Source organism: Nipponia nippon, unplaced genomic scaffold (genome assembly GCF_047370975.1).
Source record: "Nipponia nippon isolate SJK-2023a ecotype South Korea unplaced genomic scaffold, ASM4737097v1 scaffold_6, whole genome shotgun sequence".
Taxonomy (NCBI): domain Eukaryota; kingdom Metazoa; phylum Chordata; class Aves; order Pelecaniformes; family Threskiornithidae; genus Nipponia; species Nipponia nippon.
In genome coordinates this window covers 940,208-961,939 of record NW_028262380.1, presented here as the reverse complement: position 1 = coordinate 961,939, position 21,732 = coordinate 940,208, and the positions used below count along the sequence as shown (strand labels likewise).

Here is a 21,732-nt window from a genome sequence, read left to right as displayed (position 1 = left end):
TTAGTCCTGTTTGGGCTCCTGTGCTAATTTTAGCAATTCTTGTAAGAGGGTAGCTAAATCTCCCTCTTCCCTAAGCAATCTCTGGCATTCCTTGTTGTTCCCAAAGACTTTTCAGGGTGGCACTTCCCCACCTCCTCTGCCACTTAGAAAAGTGACAATTTCTTGAAGGCGGCAAAGTGGAAAGTTACCAGAAACGATTTTACAAAGAAAACTGAGTTTTTAAAACAGTTATTTTTTTAAAAAAACAGTGCCTGCTCTCAAGGGAAAATGATCTATTTTTTTTTTTTTGGTCCCAGAAGAAAAAAAAAGCCTAAACACTCAAAAAAATCAAAGCTTGTGAAAAAACATCATGGAGAGTCCAATGAGCCAAAGCCACTTACCTTCAACGTGTCAAAGCCCTTCTCTAAATAGCAGCCACATTTTTCCCTCTCTCCTGTGGAAGCATAGAATTTGCTCCACCAGTCAATGAATTCTTCCTCCTGGCAGCAAGAGAAACCAAAGTTACACATCTCCACGAACAAACCCCAACGATCAATGACAGCAGCATCTCCCATAATTGCTAGAGGTGAACTTCTGCCCTGTGCACCAACCCCATGGCACAGCCTGGGTTTGTTGGGTCTCTGTCCTGCAGAGGCGATGAAGCTATCATGAACCCAACCTGCAGCTCCTCACTCCCTGGTTTAAAGGTGCTTTTGGGATGCTTCCAGCCCAAATCCAGCTGTTGCAGCCACAGCAACACCATGGACCTAGACCTGTCAGCAGAGAGGATGATTCTCCATGGGAGGATGAGGTAGAGCTCACAAGAAGAAATGTGCAGCATTTTTAGGCCAGGGGCAGATTTTGGCCAGTTTGGGTGGTGGTCTTCCCAGGACCTCACTGCAAGACCACACAGGGGATGAGACCAATTAACTCTTGTGCTAACATGGTCCTGCCAGTCTGAAATTCAGGGAAGATAGGAGGACTCAGCCCCTGGTTTAGGCTTTACCTGGAAGGTTTTGGGGTTTCTGGTACAGGATTTGCCTTTCTGATTTGTGTCCCAGCACCACCCGACTTCCCCATCCAAAGGAAGTACATGGGCAAACAAATAAATGCATAAAATGCATATACTTCCACTCAAAAAAATGGTCCTCAGGTGCTGCACCTCTCTCAGGAATAATGTAATTCTGTTCTCATTGATATTATACAAAGAAATGGGCAAATCTCCTACAGCCTCAGCGCCACCACCTCACAGCCCACAACCACAACACCATGAAGGAGCATTTGCCTCATCTGCTATGCAAACTGGATTTCAGCTCTGAGGATGCTGTTCCAAGAAGAAAGCCGGTTGCCGGCTTCAGCAAATGCATATATTTTATAAAAGCACCATTTTTGAAATTTATACAAGCAAAGATGAAGGGACTTTGACTGTGATTCATGAAACATTCCTGAAAAATAATGATGTCTTATTTTAGAAGTCCACAAAATTCCATCACACTGACCTAATGGAGGAATCATAATAGAAGTTTATTGGATTTATATTTTAAGCCAACAGTGCAGGCTTTAAATTGCTGTCTTGAATAGACATTGTTTTTAATAGAAATATTACATAAATTAACTCTGAGGCCTCTGCTGCCTCCCTTTTTTTTAAAAAAAAAAAATTGCCTTTCATCGCTTCCCCTGTTTTATTGTTTAAAAAGCTACACTCTGACCATCATGGCTTTATTACGACATTCCACAGGTACTGAGTTACAAAGAAAGCACTTAAACTAATCTGACGACTTACCCATGGTATCTTCTGCAGCCCCAAGACAAAGAATTTGGTTAGATATTTTTGCTGATTTCTACTGATGTTACAAAAAAAAGGGGGGGGAAGAAAAAAAAAAGAGGAGGCAAGGGGAGCAGCTGGAATGTTAATAGCGAAGGACATTAATCCACTTGCCTGAAATGGGAAAGCCAGGGAAAGCAATGGCTCCACCACATGAGCAACTGAATTCAGGGATTTCATTTAGCAACCAGGCAATAGGCAAAATCACCTCCAGTGTTTTATCTTGGACATGGTATGGGATGGTCCTCAGAGTCGGGGTCTGTGCCCTGAGCCCTGGCACAGGTGGCTGAGGGACATCAAGAATCCTGCATGCCCTCTCCAACGTTCGCATGGACCCCATGGGGCTGCAATGGGGCACACACCCGCGGGTGAGCATCCCTTGTGGATAAATTTTACACCAAGTGTCTAATGGCTAAAATTTTGGCTTGGGGAGAAGCTTGCTCCGATGCATCGAGCCACTGTCATGGCTATCAGAAGGTTTGCTGTCTCCCCATCCCCGCTCATGCCCTCTTCCCCCACAACCACAGCTCCCATAGAGCAGGGACCACCGTAATGTGGGCTGGCACCTGCATCCCAAATGCCCCGAGACTGGAGTCAGGATGGCAAACATTTTCCCATTCAGTACTGAGATAAAGCCAAGACCTTTCAAGCTCCAGCATCCCCAGCTTTGGCATTTTCTGCTAAAATGGAAAGGTCAACATTTAATACAGGAGCAGCAGAAGAGGATCTAGGACCATTTCACCAGGTGAGAGCCTGAATGGGATCATTTCATCAGTTTTCCAGCAGCTCCGTCAGCACCCAGGAAAGGGGCAGCAGGAGAGCCCCTTCCAGGGGGGCATCCCAGAAGAGAGGAATGTCTTACAGCCAAAAGCACGGCTGTTTCCAAAAATAAAAAAAATCAGATTTAAAAAAAAAATAAAGTCTTTGAAACCAGAATTTCACCAGCAGGCTGCAACTTCCCACTTGAAACATTTCTGGGATTATGGCTTGGACACAGCAAAGGCACTCAGACACATGCTTAACTTCAATCGAGTGTGCAAAGCCCTCTGAAGTCAACGAGGCTCCTCAGACACAGACTAAGGGCATTCTGGATCAGGCCTTGGGCTCAGCAGAGCCAGAAGCCGCTGCTTACTTACCCCCTCCAGATAACAGGGAAGGAGGTTTAAGCTGTGCCTGATCTCCATGTAGGATTTTTACCCAGGGCTATGCACATTGCTGCTGAGGGTATTGAAATTCTTCCCTCCTCTGGACCCCAAAATGCAGACCTGTGTCATCCCAGCAGCTCTCGGGATGTCTTCAATCTCATTTTGTTTCATCCAGTGGGGAAAGCACCGGTTTTAACCTCGTTTTTGTCGGGGAGGCTGAGCCAGAGCAATTTTCTCCCCACTGCCCAGGGTTTCGTGTGACTCCAAGCCCATCCCATCGGATGTGTTCCCAGATGGGGACAGCAGGAGTCCGGGCTTGTCCAGCACAACCCAGTTTTCACAAAACATGTTGAAATGGTCATTTCAGTCTGGAGCAAAAGGAGGTGTGGAGACCTGAGAAGTTGCCACACAACAGACATATTGGCGTCTGGTGAAACTTAGTCCTTATCATCACCTTACATGTGGAGGAAACTGAGGCACAGACAGGTTAACATCCAGACAGCAAAGCCAGGAGAGCAGAGCAGGCATGAGACAACTGAAATCTTAATACTTATGCTTGCTCTCATAGTGATTGCACACTCTTCCCTGTGGGAATATAGATAATTATAGCAATAATAAATATTGCCTCTAAAGAAGCTAAGCCACTGCCTCAGTCTCAAATGTGCTCGCACCTCACATCTGGGAGGCAGATTTCCTGCTGTGGGAAAGCTCTGCAGCTGGGATGAGAAGATCCCTCTAGAAACAGCTTGGACATTTATAGATGCAGCTGCCCAGCTGTTTGTTACCACGCTTTCGCAGGAGATGACACCCAGCATCTCAGCCTTGGAGAGGGTGGTGTTAGCATCCTCATCTGCTCCAGCACAAAGGTGGCCTGGTCAGCTCAGCTCATTACCCGACTAAACTAACCCAGCCCAGCCCTGTCCTCCCACGGGCACAGAAAACTCCAGTGGAGAGGCCATGGCAAACAGCTGGGGAACACAAAAATGTCTTTAAACACCACAGCTGCGCTCCTTGGGGTTTTCCAACCACAGCCTAAATCCCTTTGCTGCTCTGCCTAGCGCTGCTCCAGAGGTCAGCACACCCAGGCAGGAAACCGAGCGGCTCGCTGCTGCGGGAGGCATCCTCGGGGCGGTTCTGCAACGAAACGGCTGCAACGAAGCCCGCCAGCCACCCACCACCCAAGCAAGGTGCCAGCTATCCCCATGCCTGGGAGGCATGTCAGCCTCTGCTGCCCAAGGGGCTCCATCACCTACAAATGCAGACCAGGAGCAGTTGCAGAAGTGCCTGGGAGGCAGAAAAAAAATCAGATTTTCCTGCTAGGAGGCCATGCCCTGCCCAAGGGTGGAGGTGTCACAAACTGGGCTTGGGACCTCATGCCTGCCAGACCTTGGGAGCTGGAAATAGCCTTTTTCACGCTAACAACCTCCCCACATCCTTGAACTCCAACCTCTTCCCCAGGAGGGACCTGTCTTTGGGTTAACCTGGTCCTTCTACCTGGTTCCTTCAACCTAGCCCAGGGACCTGCAGCAGCTCTGAGCAGCCCCGTGCAGAAAGCAGCGCTGGAGGGAGGAGGAGAAAACCACATGCATCCACACAGGGAGGCTGCAAGAGGACTTGGCTTGTCCTTCCATTAACCCTCAAGGCATGAACTGTCAGATGTTCATAAAGAGAAATTCTCCATTCTGGCTGTTTCACCTTTTTTTTTTTCACCATACTGTTAATTTTGCTCAAAGTGGAGAAAACTGTTTCTTTTCAGTGGGTTTTTTTCCATCCTGTTCAATCAGCCTACATTTAGCCATTCCCACCCAAAGGCAGCCTCCCACGCACCTTCTTGCCATCATTTTTTTCTCTATCCCATGGTTTATATTTGGGGATGCTTTCCTCCACAGCCCCAGCCGGTGGAAAGCCAGCTTGCCTTGCAGATTGGCCTGGGAGGGCTTGCACCCATCGCCCGTGGCAGCGTGCACCAAACACCAGGAGAAAATGACGGCAGGAACGTGGCGGGGGGCAACGCTGGGCTGCAGAGCAGGTTGGCGACTGTTTTCAGCAGAAGATACCCAACACCAAGAGCTCTTCCAACTAACAGTAACAGGATAAGCTGTAAAATATGTGCTCTGTCTTGAAACTAGCAAACGCAGCAAATAACCAATTATTCCAAATAGTTTACAGATTTTGATTTTTTTTTTTTTTTGGCTTGAGTTAGCTTTGCTAACTTGTCATCTGATGGGTTATTTGTATTTCTTACAACCAAAGCATCGCAAGCCAAAATGATGGTACGAACAACTGTGTAGAAAACACCTTATAGTGCTTCTCAGGGGAGAAAAGAGGCTCCTCCTTGCAGTTTCATAGCTCAGAGGTGCCTGAGGGCTCCTCGTGAGCTCCTCTCCTCTGGGAGATGCTCGTGAACTGCCTGACTCCTGGTACTGCTCCAGCAAACTAAGGCTGGTGGAGAGGAGATCTTGCCAGACCATTTCACAGCTGGGAATGCAGGAGTTGCGTGAGCATTAACCATGCTGGAGGTCCTCTGCAAAGGGTGCTCCTCAGCTCTCCTGCAAACCTGTGTCCCTTCACTCCCACCACCTGCCACCCGCGTCGGGGCTTTCACGCTAACCCCCTGTTTTCACTCCACGGGACTTGCAAGTTCATTTGTACTTCTCAGGAGAAGGAGCCTGTCTGTCCCTTTGATCCTGAGCCTGCGTGGGTTGGAGGAGACATGGACAAGGCCACCCTGTCAAAGCAGGGTAGAGCCCTCAAAGCCCCTTGGTGGTCAACAGCTGCTTTGCAAAATGCAACATATCCTCCCCAGATATACCGTGGTTATTCTTTGCTTGCACAAGCAGCTTTCTGGTAATTCCTAGCTGCATCTGCTGACATTTTAAAGTGATTCTTCAGAAGCATTTCTGTATTTTCCTCTTGCCCTTAACAATCAATAACACTCTTATTTATTATTAGTACTGCCCTGGCACGCAGGGACCTCGCTGGGGATTCAGCTCTCGTTGTGCTATGCTCTGTAGAAAAGAAGGAGGGGAAACTGCCCCAAACAGTTTCCATGTAAATATTGCTCATAAGGCAGATATCAAAAACAGGCCAAAGGCACAGAGAGTTTTACAGCCCCTTGTCTGTAAAGGGATCCTGGTGTGACCAGCTCTGGTGGTGGCATCTATACTACATCTACTTGAGCTTTAGTCATGATTCATCTGGTGGGCTCTGGTGGGCATCGGGGCACAGACACAGAGGGCGATGGCATCTCAATCCTCGGAGAGCTTCGAGGGGACACTGGCCAAGCCCAGGTGGGGCTCTCAGGATGGTTGACAGTTTCAAAAGGGGATTTACAGGGCAACAAAGAGGGGATCTTGTGGATAATTAGAGAGGGGGTTTTGTGGATAATTACAGAGTGCTCCTCCCAAGCAGGGAGGGGGAAATGGCTCATGAAAGAGCTTATTTTGACATTTTAAGAAGTCATGAGTCTCTCTTTCACCCTTTAAACATGACTGAATCGCTTGAACACTGGAGGGATGAGCCAGGATCTCAGTGCGGCAGGAAGGGGACAGATCCGGAGCAGAGAGGTGGGTCCACAAAACATCAGTGTTGCAAAATTATCTCATTTTGCTTATGCCAAAGATTCTCTGGAGGGACAAGAGAGGGATGAAGGGCCAACTCTTGAACTTTTCTAGGAGGACTTTGGCAACAGCTTCACCAGAGGAGTGCAAAGAGAGGCCAGATTAGAAAGGGTTTATGAACTAGGTTACAAACAATTGCAGACTAAGTGCTTGGATTCGTGCAGGCTCCAGGCAGAGCCTGAAGCATCAGCTCTGGCAGCCCTGACCTGACGTCCCCACCACAACATCACTTCTCCCCAGCCTCTTCCCCCCCGGGCAGGTGTAGGGGATGGCTGCCACAGGGAGCAGAGGCGATGGCCATCACCCTCCTTGGTGGCTCTCTGGGTCCCCCTGGCAATGCCTGCCCCATTTTCCAGAGTTGTTTGTGCGTCTGGAGTTTTTCACGGGTTTCTCAGCACACGCAGGCCACACTGCTGGGGAGGCAGGCAACCCACATGCTCGAGATGAAGGGAAAAAATAACTCTTGTGGACCCTGTCAAGGAGATGGGCAGACTGATCTGCAAGCTCAGCTCTCCACGAGGGACAAGCCCACGATGTCCCATCACGCTTCCCCTCCTCTGGGTCATTAAAACCATGGTCAGAGGCAGAACCTGGCGAAGTTCAGGGGCTCCCTCACACACTCCACACCGGGCTGGATCTTTTTGGCTGTAAAAGCTTTTTTCCTAATATTTAACCAGCTGCAGCCCCTATGCCTCATTGCACAGCTCCTGCTTTCGTGAGAAGCTCCCCAGCTATAAAGGAGAAGGAGACGAGAAGGAAGACGTGCACGGCCGTCTCGATGACACACTTTCCAAAACAGGATGGTTTCCCCTGGGAGGCGTCAGCAGCTCTCCACGGCATGACGTTTATTATATTTAATCCCATTCTTGTAGGGTCCTGGTGAAGGCCAGGAGAATGGGTATACTACTGCCTAATATTCTGTTACTTTTATTTTAAATTAATGGTTTGCAGCTTTTTTTCTTTTTCTTTTTTTTTGTAAAATTTTATTTGAACTAAACCAAAAACATATTCATGTAAATTAAAGATGCTGATGAACAGAGGGAGGGGGGAGGCTATTTATGGAGCTTTTGTTTCCATACTCCGCATCCCAGCACAGCCACCCATCTGTCTTCTCTGTGCGACGAAGGAAGCCGCATCAATGAACAACGTTTTGCAGGTGCAAGGGATAAACGAGGTACTGGAGAGATGCGCGTAGGGCCAACAAAGCACATGCCTATATATTACAGAGATAGGCTGGACGTTAAACATGCCTCCATCCCTATGCCAAGACCTACAAAGATGCCCATCGGGGGAATCCAAAAGTTACAGCTGCCGTGAAGCTGCAACCCTACTCATGTGCTCTGCTTGCTCGGTTTTTACTCTATTTTCAGCAAGTGAAAGCCCAATCTACCTTTCCTTCCATCCCACATGGTCAGACCTCAAAGGGAGTCTATTCCTCCCAAAGACACTGTATAAATAACCCCTCTGAGCTGACCTCCTTCCAAAGGTCTGGGCTGACTCATCGGTATTTTACAGCCCAGGACTGGAGCACGCGGGCACCGCTCTGGGTTCGGCCGGTGGGAAGAAGTAGCTGTTCATTGCAGCGAGGAAGTGGAAAGCAACGCAACTAATTCTGGCCTGAAACACATGGGAGGAAGGTACACGGCTCGTGGCAGGAACGGCCCGTGTCCTGTAACTCATGGGCCAGTATCAAGAGGGGTGAAGAGCCCCAAGGTCACTACCCTGCTAGGGATGAATTTGCGGCATGGAAAAGAATTGCTCCTCTGGAGTGTCAGCCCTGAGAAAGGAAAGCAGCTTCACTGCCCTTCTTACAAAACCCCGGAACATCCCAAACATCTGATTTTCTTATTAAAAATGCATGAAGGGAACAGGAGGCACTTTGCAAGGAGGGATTTGTCACTGCTCGGGTGCTGCCTGGCATCTCCCTCATCCCCACGCTTTGAGGACACCAGGCTATATACCTGCAAGAACCAGGACTGTGCGAAGTCCTGCTGGTGAGATGAAACCTTCCTTGGGGTGAAACCCTCCTCCCCATGGAAGGCCAACACCTTCACAGTTCAACTTATACCAACATGAATCCTAGGACTTGTCACGGTCCCTGAGCTAGGACGTGGTGGAGCGCAGAAGTCCCATCAAGTCCTCAACCATGCCACTGCAGCCACCCAGGACACACCATCTCCACCGACCTACCAGGCTCTGCTGGCGGGCACAGGGAAGCCAGAGGCTGTTGGGAAGACATCTGACCTCGAGCAGGTACATGGCTGCACAAGGATGAGAAGGAGGAAGCTTCCTCATCCCTCCTCCCAAAACGGACCTCATTTTCTTTGGCATGAAGGAAAACAATTGCTAAAATGCACACACACCTGTAGCAAGATGAACTTTCCATTTTTCTAGGACAACAAGGGGATCTTTCACAGAAAGAAATGCCTCAATTTTTGCAGATCTTTAAATATCTATATGCACATATATCATTCATAAAACCCATTAATCAAGCAAGTAAGTTAGAAATTAAGCAATACATACATGAGGCTGGGCCCGAGAAGCTGGTATGTTAATTAATGCTGAGCTGGTCATACCCTCTGCAAGCTACAAATTAAAATGATTGGTTATCAATGGGGTTAGAGAAACAATGTTTAACATATATCAGCAAAAGCACAATTTAGGAGAAACAAAATGAATGAACCCAAACAGTGCCACCTTCCCCCTCCCTTGGGTTATGAGGTTGAGATCTCCCCAAACAAGGCATCCTTGCCATGACAGCAGAGTTTGGGTTTTCATTGATGTTCAGCAAATGGGACAGGGTTTGAATGGTTGCAGAGAATAAATGGGGTATTGAAGGGAAACTGCAGCAAAACCCCACGTTACAGAAAAGCTGTCAATGTTTCTCAGCACAGGACAGCATCTCCTCCTGCGGACACTCAGGACTTGCAAACGCAGCGAGCCAAGTTCGTCGCAGGAGCCAGGGAGGGATCCGACCCAGGGTGGTTTTAACAGAAAGGGATTAGGAGAGCTCAGGACCAAGGTCTGGTACAAACAAAACGCCGAGCACAAAATGTCGAGTTTGTCCTTGGCAAACCAAGAGCTGCCATCACCTACCCCTGCCCTGGGCAGCAAGCAGCAGCTCTGCTTCTGTCTTGCAAGGTGTGTTTCCTTCAAGATGGAGAAGGGGGAGAAATGAGATGTTCTCACCAGAAAATATCTGGTTTTGAGCATCAGGCCAAGCCCAACAGCGGTCCCGCTGCTCGCCAGCTCGGGCTGGTCCCCAAACGCACTGCTTTTGACCCCATTGAACCAGACCTGTATCAGACCTTGGGTCAAGCTGAAAACACTGAATTTACAGCTGCTTCATGAGGGAAAGATTCCCCCAGGCTCAGTTCCCACTAGGATACCCACGAAACTCTTGGAGGCTAGTGGGAAACAGCTCCTCCATGACTATTTTATCGGAAGAAACAAATACCTGTTCATCCCTTGGGGCTGCAGAAGGACCTCATGGTTGTCCTTCCTGCTCTGCTTCCCATGGGGATGAGGACCCAGGAAAGAGCATGGAGAACAAGGGGAGGCTGCGGGTGCAGAGCAGGCAGGAATACAGGCAGATCCACACCTGGGTCACCCAAGAAATCCTGCAGCCACTTGTGCACGCACAGCCCTTGCAACACCCGGCTCCGTGTGCATATCCCAGCAAAGCAAACTAGAAAGGCTTAGCCCAGGAGATCTTGCTGCAGAAAAATTGCTTTGCTTTTAGGAGCTTCTTTTCTTCGTGTTTTGTAACCATGATGTTTGGAGTTCATGTGGACACAGACTTGTTTTAAACAGACCTCGAGCTGAACTTCTCACCCCACTTGGACGAGATGGACAACACACTCAGCAACCTCAGAGCAGAGGGGTTTTGCGCCTGTTTGTTTTCTCTGTTTCAGATGAGGACAACAAAGTGATCCTTTGTTCCAGTCCTCTATCAGAGGAGGGACCAAAGCCAGGCTTGGCAAGGAGGGAGAAAGGCTTTGGAGCCACACAATGACACACACCCATGCATACATGCACAGGCAGGAACAATCCTGGCTCCTGCTTCCAAGGTCACCACTGGAAGAGCAAGCGGTATGGATACTGCGGCCCCAGGCATGGGATCCTGGACTGGGATCCATCGCCTTTCCCAGGGAGAAGGGGTAGGATGGCATCTGCAGACTGGGACTGCTCCTTCACCCTCCAAACCCCCCCGGAGGGGAGCAGAGCAGGGTGGAGGGACCCCGATGGCTGCGGGGTGTCAGACCACCTAAGCAAAAGTCATCCCAACTCATGTCCAACACCAGGAGAGGGTGGGCATGGGAGGAACAGCATGCAGGGCCAAAATGCAGAGGTTAGGGAGGGAGATGGTGGGAATTTTGGTTTGGCTTTCCAGGAACAAGCTCCCTCCTCCTCCACTCCCCAAACAAAGGGCAAAAGTGAAAGACAAACAAACAGAAAAGAATTAATCTGGGGTCAAACTGAATAATTCAATTCATTGCAGGGTGTTTTGTTTGCGAAATGTTTGTTTCAGTAAAGAAATATCAAAGTCTTCCACTTTGAAACCTCTGCAGCGGAGTGTTTTGGCTTTGCCTCGTCCCTCTCCCCCTCTCATCCTTTCACCTCCCATTTAAACTGTTCCCTGAGTTTGATCCGAGTTTGCAGATGCTTTCAATAGGCTTCAAAATGCCCCAGGGAACAAAGTATTTATTGCAGAGCTGGGGTCCCTCCAGCTGCAAACCTCTGTCTCACTCCTTCCTCCGACACAGCCCCGGGCAGCTGCAGGGACCTCCGCAGCCCCGTGCCACTCCGCCACTGCTGGGGAGCAGCCCCCGAGCAGCAAATGCTGTGTTCACCTGTATAAAAGTGTGTGTGTGTGTCCCTCCATGGCTTTTGTCCCCAAAAGGCTGATTTGAGCAGGTTTCCTAACATCATGATGAATCCCTGCAAGGTCTGGGACAGCCACAGCCCCATCGACCGCAGTGTTTCCCCGGAGGGAAAAGCTGAGCCGCTCCACCCGTACCAGCCTCAAGAGCACCGCAGGAAACCCGGCTCATTCCTTCTGTTGCCCGCGACTATTTCTGGGGAAGAAGGCCCTGCCTTCAGGTCTGGGGACATTGCTAGGGAAATATTTTTCTGACCTTTGCTGGACATTTAAAAAAAATAAAAATTACATAATGCAATACATGGTGTCATTTATTTTGGTTAAAGGAAAGTCAAACTTGAGCAAGAGTTCACCTCACTTCACTTTGCAACCTAAGGCTGAAGGACCTCATTTTGGTGAGGCCAGAGGTGCCCCCCTTTACCTGCCCCTCCCTCGCTCATTGCCACAGCCCTCCTCTTCCTCACAGGCATCCTCAGAGGCCAGAAGGTCGCTCACCTCTGTCCTCTGCACCCACTGCCCATAAATGCCTTCCTGGATGTTTTGCTAATTGTTGGACCAAGCCTGAGTCCCCTAATGACGAGGTCTGCACAGAGGAATGGGGAGGTGGGCTGGGTTTTCTTACAGACAGATCTACTTCTGCACATCCCAGCCAAAAGCTGCCTGGGGGAGCAAGTATCAAGAAGGAAAAGATACCCGGGATCACTGGCAGGCAACACTCAAGAAGGGCTTTTGAACAGGCAGCCCATGGGGCAAGCCTTGGGGATCTCGCAGAGGATCAGCTGGCAGCAACTCCTCCACCCCAGCACCAACCAGGACAACACCTTCCTCCCACCAGGACTCGGGCTGGGATGCTCCGTGCCCATGGCTCTGGCAGCACAAAGAGAGGGACCGCCGCTGCAGGAAGATGCATCTTCCCCCATCTGCAGCCCCAAACCCAGTAACCACTCTCCTTGCTCTGCAACATCTCCAGGGTGGTGACAGGTCCTCACCTCCACCAAGAAGCAAACAGTGGCAGAGAAATGCTGAGGATCTGTTCCCTGATGGGGGCCCCATTTTCTTGTTGTCACCTTCCAAAAATGCCTTTTTTGCCTCCAGGTGAGTAGGAAACCTCATTTCCTCCTGCCAGACAAGAGCCTGGCCACCAGGGCCACCAAAGGCCACCTCTGGCTCACAGAGCTCTAGCTCTAGCATAGTCATATCCCTGCTGCTGGGGTCACACCAGGTCCCTGTGATGGATCCCAACCTGCTGTGGAGATGAGAGCAGTCCTAATTTTCAAAGCAAGTAGTGGATGGAGAGCCAGCTGTACTGGGGATGAAACATTGATCCGTGTACCCCTCCGTGGTGTATGGGTCTCCATCAGGACAAGGAGCACCCCAAAGTCTCGAGGAAGAACTTCAGAGCCAGGGAAAGAGCGTTTTTCCATGAATTTGGACATAAAGCACACAAATTTCCAAAGAAGGATGAGTGGCAGGGTGTAATTCAAAAGACAGACAGACAGACCTGGATCTGGCATGCCATCAGAAGTGCCTACAGCTTCTGCAGGAGCACTCAGTTATTGCACTCACTAAAAACTGGTAAAGAGCAGAAAGTGTGTTTGGACAAGAGCATCCAGAGCAAAGCTGTGGAAAGGATGAAAGTTGGAGGAGGGTCAGCAACTGCTACTTTCCTTCCTCCCAGCTCAACCTGCTCATGGGGAACCCACCAGCCCAGCCCTAAGTGGGTACAGGCATCTGAAATGGGTCCCCTTGGCCCTCGGTGCAGCTCTCCCTCGCCCTGCTCCGGCTTGGAGCTGCTTGTGCCAGGGTGGGAGGGGATGGGGGGACCAGGGCCAGATCCTGCGGCGCCTGCGGTGATGGCATGCGGCTCACGGAGCGACGGTTTCCCCATGATGCATCGCCACATCTGAAGAGGGGATTAATTCTTTTTTGCAATTTAAACAGCTTTGCCGTGCCAGGGCACTGCATACACACAATAACAGAGCCTCCAGCCTCGCTCCAAATTAGCCTAATGAAGAGCAGGTTTCGGGACAGGCTTGGAGAAGCAGTAGGCTGCCCCTCTCCTCCTACCTCTGCTGTCACCTTCTGCCACCTTTGACCACTCTATACACATGATCGACACCAGCGTAGTGCTGAGCTCCATGTGCAAGAGGTCCCTGCATACCACGATACTCCTCTGCCTCCCAAACTACCCCAAAATACCCCAAAATACCCTGCCCAGCTGCCTTTGCCTCTGGGTGAGGATCTCCAAGAGGTCCCACAGCAACGGATGGGGCCAAAGCACCACCTCAGCAGTGATGGAAGTTTGCACCTTTGGTTCCTCAAATGCAGGTGTAAATGGGATGATCCAGTACGGGGAAGCAATAGGAAAACTCCCACCGGCAGCCACAGGGATAGATTTGCACTTCCAGGGCCATGCCTGGTCCCTGCTGCTAGTTGTACCCCAAACACTATGGCCTGATAAAAGTCAATCCAGACATCTGTGTCTTGGTTCGTTCGGTGCACACATGTCTACACAGCACCCATGATCTCTGGCTTGCACATCCCATGCCACCAACAAGCGTGTTCATGGTTAACGCTGGTGAAAAGGTGGAAAAAAAAAAATTTGAAGGACAATTTTTCATTTTCTTTTCCAAACTAACTGCAATAAAAAAGTGGAAGCCAAAAGAAATTTGAAATACTGCCATTTTTGGAGTACAAACTTCAGAACAGTGTGAGCCCTGGGTTTCTCTTTCTTGCCTTGCCCTCACTTCCAGGTGCAACAAAACCTGGGGAAAACAGGGAAACAGTGAACGGGTCTCAGGGGGAAATACTGAAAGTGAATGAAATGCCGCAAAATTAACACCAAAAACATTCTTGATTTTTCGCTGCTAGAAAGTGCCCAAAGAAAAGAAAAATCTGTTAAAAAGATGCCTTTTCATTAAAAAGCCATGGCAATCTGATCAGAGCATTTCAAGCAACAGTGGGCATGGCCCTCTCTGCACCCAGCAGAGCCTTCGCCTGCGGCTCTTGTAAAGGATATTTATGGGAGGAAATTTTCCTCCCCTCACCTCCCTCAAAAAAGCAGCCACCGGGTTAATAAACTGCTGGCAAAACAAAGCAGGGGAATTTCCATTAAGCAGAGTAAAAGGGTAATTAGTGACTGGGCTGAAAGCGCCCGCCTCGTCCTGCGGTGCGGCAGCCAGCCCAAGCCCCGGCTGTGCTGGCTCCCCGTGAGAAAGCAAATTTGGGTCAAAACCCTGGTTTCCCAGAGGGAATTGCATTTCCCTCTTGTTACCTCCACCAAAGTCACAGGAGAAGGAGCAGGAGCGACTGCAGGTCTCGAGTGACCCCAGCAAAGGCACAGAAAAATCAGGGGTAGGAAATGGCGCTGGCAGATGAAGGTCAGAGGAAAGGAAATGTTTTGTAAAATCAGTTGCATTCAACAAATGGTTTTGCCATCAGAAAAAGGCAGCAGAGGGCTGGCGTGGAGACGGTCCTTCTGACGCTCTCGAAGAGCAGTATTGCACATTGGACGTGCTGCAGGTTATTATTTTACTACACTACACCATTTTTACTGAAACTTGACCCAAAAAAAAAAGAAAGGTGGAGAGTTTAAACTGTAGATTTCAGAATATGCAAAAAAACAAAAAGAAAAACATTAGTCAAACCAAACTTAAAATTGGGTAGATTTTTCTATTAAAAAATAAGAAATTATGTCTTTGCAGCCTGCTGGAGTTGGAGACGCAAAACCAGTCCACCCATCACTGCCCCATCTGTGGCTGTGGGTCAGGAGGGGGCCAGAAAAACCCTCTGTTGGGGGTCTTGGCCTGCAGGTAAAGCAAACTCCACCTGGCCTCTGCCACCAGGCAGCACCTTCCCCTCCTTCACGCGTGCTCCCAGCCCTTGAATTCAGTCTGTGCCTGCCACCATGGGAGCAGCAAACCCATCCTTGGGTGCTTTGACCCTTTCCTGGGGATCCATCCCACCCACAGCCATCTCTGCAGAGGGTCTCATAGCCTTGGGGGAGGCACTGGGTGCAGCAAAGGGACATCGCTCGCCCAGCATCACGCAGCTCATCAGAGGTAAAGTCAGGACCTGCACCCCAGCCCTCCTACCCGCGTTATTCCCTGAACTCACTTTTTTCCCAAGTGCTTTCTGGGCTACGCTAGAAAAAGGGTTTTTGTTTTTTCATTTGCAGAAGTGAAGGTTCCCATTCCAAGACTCATTTTGGTGTGTTTTTTGCAGACATGCTCCAGTTACTTTACTGATACAAGATGAAGCACAATTGTAAATTATTAAGACAAATCCACAAATGGCAAGTGAAGGGAAAGCCAATTAGGTTGTCAGTAGTATTTTCTGTCTGGCGTTGCTTTTTCCTTTCAAGAACACTTGTTCACTTGGGCCAATGTTTTCAGACTCCACTGTCCAGTTCCTAATCAATACTGAAGCATCTCAGGACAACACGCCAGCATCCCAGGGAGCTGAGCATATGAACTTCCCACCTCTTGGCTGGTTGGGAACCCGAAAAAACAGCTTGCTTGACATGCCTCGCTGCAAGGACTGCAGGGTGACCTTGCCTGAGAGCACCACCCTGGATCTCATCAGCGCTTGGGGTAGGTAGGCATGAGCAGGGCCAGCTGCAGTAGAGACCACAACAGGCTGGAGTCCCACACCCATAGCTTTTGCTGAGCACTGGCCAAAATCTTGATTTTTTCTTTAGCCCAAAGCCTGAAAGCCTTGAACTGGGCAGAGGCTGCAGCATGCAACAGGCACTCCTGCTTAAGCAACACCTGCTCAGCCGCAGGGAGGGCTTGCGTGGCACAAACCTAAAGCAGATGACCCGGCACAAGGGATGCAGCAAGGAGAGAGGTAGAGCTCCAGCTCCAGCTCCAGCTCTGAATCTCCAGGGACAGCCTGATGCTGGGACCCCAGTCGGAGCCCACCTTGGGACACGACTGCAGATATCTGATGGCACGGATCAGTGGATCGTGAATTCCTCGTGAATAGAAACACTGAGGTGCCACCAAGGAGATGGCACCACATTATACATCTTGCTGTTATGGGCAGTGAAAGGCAAGCCCAGAGGCATACCTGAGAGGCAGATCTCTTACAGAAAACTCAGGCTTTTCTAGCCCGAGGTACCACACAGCACCCACAGCCTTTAAAACAGGGAGGAAGGAAATGCCAGCACACGTTAAATACGCCAAAGGGAATAGGAGACCATGCAAAACTCCACCAAATGCCTCTGACAACACTTTCAGCTGCTCCTGAGCAGTCAGGGTCACCTACAGATTTGTGCATCACACATGCACACACCAGCACTGACAAGTCTCTGCCTCGAAGAGGACATGTCTGCTGGCCAAGAAACCCAAGGGCCATAGAAATGCGAAGCACCAGCAGGGCCAGTGTCACCAGTGTGGCCAGACACCTTCCAGCTCTGCTTCAGGAAGGAGGTGGATTGCCCAGCCTGGCCCACCTACCAGGGACAGCCGAGACCCCTCAAACTCATGGCATGTAGAAGCCTTCATTCTGCAACAAGCACCAACACATTCGTCCTTCACTGACCCTGCTAAAGCATGCCCAGTTCCCACCACCATGGGATATTCTGCAATCACAGTCCCCACCGTGACCCTCCGCAGAGTAACTGGAGCTGCTGAAAGCAGCAACTGGGTTTGGAAACAGCAAAGCATCCTGCAAACAAAGAGCAAAACTGGGGAAAGGAGACCTGTCCAGGTGGTTGTGGTAAGGACAACTGAGCCTCAGGGAACCTTTGCTTCCACTGTGTCCTTGGGCAAACTGTCCCATCTGCCAACATCTGTTCACCCTCTCCAGTGCTGGGGTAAGTCCCCTCAAGGCTGTCAGCTCTTGAGGGCAGTGACTGTCATTTCCAAGAGAGCATCCCGCACAGCAGAGCCGTAAGGGGACGACTACAAACTTTTTTCAGCCTCAGACCAAACCATGCATTTGAGGAAGAGACACTGGAGGGAAGAGCCTGGCATGGAGAGAGTCTGTTGTCTCTCCCCCAGAAAAGCAAATCTGATGCCTCATATTAAACATAAGGGAGAAGGATGAGTTTGTGGTTGTTCGTTATGGTGTGGTGGAGGAGAGGAGGTGAATACAGAGGTGGAAGCTGCAAAAAGGAAGGTTACAACCAGACACGACCTCACATCAGAGATCTGCATCGCTCTCCACCCCAGCCCTGTGCCTACACAAGTTCCCCCATATCGTGCAAATAAGAAACCAGTGTCTTCCCAGCACTGTGATTTTTTTCCATACCTGGACAGGAATAAGAGGCTCTTTGTCATCGATGTCAATTAGGACGTCATCCCTGGGCGTGAGGCTCACATCATCTGCAATCAGAGCAAGCACGAGCATGATCAGGACATCCAGCTGTTAGAAACCCCAAAGCCGAGCCACTTGGTGATCAACCTCCAGGAGTGATCTCAATCTTGCCCAGATCCTTCACACCAGCCAAAGCTCATGTTCATGAGGGTTGGACACCTTGGCCCAGGGGCAGCCCAGCTCACCAACCAACCCAGACCTAAACTCTGCCTTTGGCACCTCCTGGGCTTTTTGTATCAGACCTACAGCTGGGCTGAGCTAAAAGCAACGTATACAGCAACCCACAGCTCTCCTGGAGACGGGCAGGGGTGTGCAGCCAGCATGGTCCTCGTGGCCGCATGTACCTGACTGCTCCTGGGGACCATCCGTCTCCTCTCGGTAGGGATCACAGTAGAAGTCCTCCAATGAGCGGATGGTGCACTGCCCCACCACAGGCCTTCGGCCGAACGGCCTGTTGTCGATGATTTTGACAATGATGGGGGGGCTGTACAGGCTCTCCTTGGGTAAACGCTGTGGGCAGAGGGGAGGGAACACGTAACTACGCATGGCAGGGAGGGCAGCTGCTCTGCACCTCCCCAAAGGGAACCGAGGGTGAGCAGGACAGAATTAGCTCACTACAGGATGCATTTTTTTACGGGACCTCTGGAGGTCCTTCCCAACCAGCTCTTCTATGACCCCATCACTGCAGGGTGGGGACCAGGTCCTCACCACTTCCATGAAGAGCACACAGACATCAAAGTTGGGGTTCTTCTTGACATTCTTGATGACACAGGACTGCACGAGCTGGCCTCCACACTCCACCAGTAGGCTGGGCGAGGTGACGCTGGCCAGCTGGTAGCTCTTGAGGTTCCTCAGCCCCCAGGCCAGGATCTGAAGGGTGAGGGGAACAGACAGCAAAGACTGAGCCAAAGGTCTGCCTCCAGATCTCTCACTGAGCTTCTCAGCAATGGATGTAAACCTGAAGGTTGGCCCACGAAGGAGAGATGAATCAAGCATGTGGGACAGCTGATGCTGGGAGAAACCAGGTGGTACAGCAAGCATTTCTCTGTATGCACCAACACACCAGGTCCACAACCGCTTATCTGTTAATGGAGCATCTCTGTTTTGGAAAAATATCATCCTGGTGTGAGGCAGATTGTCCTTCTAAAAAGCAAGTGTGGGCCAGGGCTGTGCTCTGCCCTAGGACTTTACTCCTTGGTGAGACTCATTTTCCCAGCAAGACAACCTGGCTATGCTGAGGGAAGCCCTGGTGGGAAATAGGGACTAGTGACAGTCGTATGATAAGAACAGAGGATAAAATGGAAACTTATTGGTCCATTGGGGCAACTACATCCAGTAGGAGCGAAGGGAACGGTGGGTTCTCCAGGCAGGGCAACCCGAGAGCCAGGCTTGCTCTGTTATAATGGTTTAAAGAGACTGTTTTGGTTGATAAACAATGGGCAGAACCAGCTCCCAGCACTGGCAGAACTCTGTATCCACAGAGTCTGGCTTGGATCCCATTTCTGAGCCTCATCCCCCCATTAGGGACAGATGTTCGGAGTGTTACCCTGCAAGGGGGCGAGCTGCCTCGTGCGCTCCCCATCACTCACCTCGATGGCCGTGCGCTGCAGGACCGGTTTGATTCCTTGGGGGACCATGTAAATGTTGGGCTCCCGCTGGGGTGGGGGATACGGCAGGTCAGAGTCCGCCGACTGTGGGGAGCAGAGATGCCAAGGGCACATCAGGTCACGCCACGATGCGACACCAACCCCACCGCCTCTCCCTCCGCACGCTGCATCCCCCCAGAATCTCCTTCTCTCTGCAAAACCCATCTCCCCCCAGAAGTCCAGGACACACAGACAGGGGGAGATGAGGGATGGGGGGGGTGAAAGTACTTGCAAACTGTTTCTCTACCTTTAATCTGACCCTGGAAAAGATCAAACACCTATGGCTGAGAGCGATCCCTGAGCCTTTCCCAGGGAACTAAGAGGGAGCTGCCCTCCATCAAGGTTCAGCCCCCTTTAGGGGAGGAGGGGATGAAAGCACTTCTATCCCACGCCAGGACCTCGGTGAGATAGTTATGCAGAGGCATGAGGAGAGGGGATGAAGCAGCAGCAGCAGAGGGTTAATTAGCGAAAGACTAATGGAATGAGATGCTGTGACCAGCTCCCAAAGAGCAGCAGTTTAGTGGGGGCAGCACCATGGCACAGAGGGTCGGCATCGCCTCCAGATGCAGGAAGGGGCTGTTCATACAACAACTCGGATATAAACCTTATCTGGCAGCCACAGGACAGGGCTCAGGTAAAGTTGTCTATGCACCGTGTATAAGGTCTCCATGAAGGAAATTTCCTTCAGGGTGAGACCAAATGTAGATGGCAGGGGAGGGATTCAAAATTTGCCCTCACAGAGGAGGAAAGCAGGGAGCCAGACTTCCCCGGCCGCTCACAGAGGACGGGCTCTGAGCCCTCCCAGCGTTCGGGTTCTTCTTGACCTGCGTCTTTGAGTTCAGAGTCACCGAAAAGGCAGGAATGAAAGCAAAACCTCTAAAAATGCAACCCTCAACCAAGGGCAGTTGGAACCAATTTAGCAGACCAGCATTCTTTTCAGGCGGGAGTATTACTGCATTAAATTAAATGTGTATATGTATTTCAATTATAGGATTGGTTCAGGGTTATATATGGATGCATATAAATGCTCTACAAAAGGATTTTTCACGGTGGCATGTTAGATATACTAGACACTAAGCTTTAATTTTCATTGGCAATTGCTGGTGGCTGCTGAATCAAGCTGCTTGTTAGCTGAAGACTTTTGGTAACTCCATTTCAGGACAGATGTCTGGGTTCCCACACGGGGCAGACGGTAAATCTGGGGCAGGCAGGCCCACCTCCCGTGGTCCACATGCTCGCAGAAATGGTTAGTGGTAGCAGGGAAAGGGAAGGTTACCTGGGAGGTGAGTGCCTAAGGAGAAGGGAGAGGTGCAGAGCATCCCCAGCATCGCTCGGGTGCTCAGCACTTCTGCTAACCCACCTGCTTACCCAGAGCCTTAATTTCAGACTCCTAAATGAGACATTACACCACCAGCAAGAGCTGATCCTGCCTTGGGGTAGAGGGATAAACCAAATGGCCCTCAAAGAGCTATCCTCAACTTTTGTTTGTGATCCGTAGCACTTAGAGCACATCAAGGTGCCTAAGCATGGACTGAACAAAGAAGAGCCTCAGTCTTTCCTTGCTTAGTGACATATGTTCATCTCTAGCTTTAAATGTGCTTAAGTTGCACTTAAGTTGCATAACAGAGATGCAGAAGTCACCTAGCCCATCTCCAAACCGCAAGGCAGGCTCAAACTCCACACAGCCCTTGTGAGACGTCTGCACAGTCTGTTCCCAAAAAGTGAGATTTTTTTCCCTAACAGGGCACCTCAATCTTCACTCATGCCAATATCATACATTGCATTTCCTTATGGTCATTGGACTACAGATCATTTCAATTCTTCTGTCCTCTGGCAAATCTGTATGGGAAAAGGGGAAAGCCTTGGGGAAAGAGCTCCTGCCTGCCCTGCGTCCTCCCCAGGTTCAACAGCAGCTTTGAAAGCCAACAGTGCACGCTTGGCTCCTAACACCGCAATGTCTTCAGCTAGTGCTAGCCGTTTCTAAGTCCTTCTCAATCCCTGCTGCTCTCCTGGTTGTTTTGCAGTCATTCTCCTGGGTCTCAGCTGAATGTATGAGCATTAAATATTTCACCAGTTGGGACAGAAAAGAGCAGCGAGTCCTGGGGATGAGGCAGGAGCAGGGAGAGTTCAGGGTGGTAGTGGGGAACAAGCAATTCCCAGACACAGCTCTCAACCCAGACACAGCCAGCTGGATGGAGGAGACATCCATGAAATGACCTGTGGGGTCTGCTGGCAGCTGGGATGGTTTGAGTGAGACAAATGAGAGGGAATCAGGGTGGAAGGGAGCTCTGGAGATCATCTCGCCCAACCCTGA

General features: G+C 50.3%; 1 protein-coding gene across 8 annotated transcripts in view; it reads right to left on the bottom strand.

Moving 5' to 3' along the window:
- The window catches only part of DYSF (dysferlin), a 106,140-nt gene that overhangs the window by 37,955 nt on the left and 46,453 nt on the right, over positions 1-21,732 (bottom strand). For 5 of the 8 annotated variants that reach the window (XM_087736075.1, XM_087736078.1, XM_087736073.1 and 2 more), the window contains 6 exons: positions 19,362-19,463; positions 18,481-18,642; positions 18,117-18,282; positions 17,707-17,780; positions 9,093-9,155; positions 381-479 (listed from right to left, as the gene is read on the bottom strand). In XM_087736075.1, coding sequence (XP_087592201.1) covers positions 381-479; positions 9,093-9,155; positions 17,707-17,780; positions 18,117-18,282; positions 18,481-18,642; positions 19,362-19,463 — 666 coding nt within the window. The remainder of the gene's footprint in view (positions 1-380; positions 480-9,092; positions 9,156-17,706; positions 17,781-18,116; positions 18,283-18,480; positions 18,643-19,361; positions 19,464-21,732) is intronic. The other 3 variants (XM_087736081.1, XM_087736079.1, XM_087736080.1) reach the window with 1 other exon arrangement.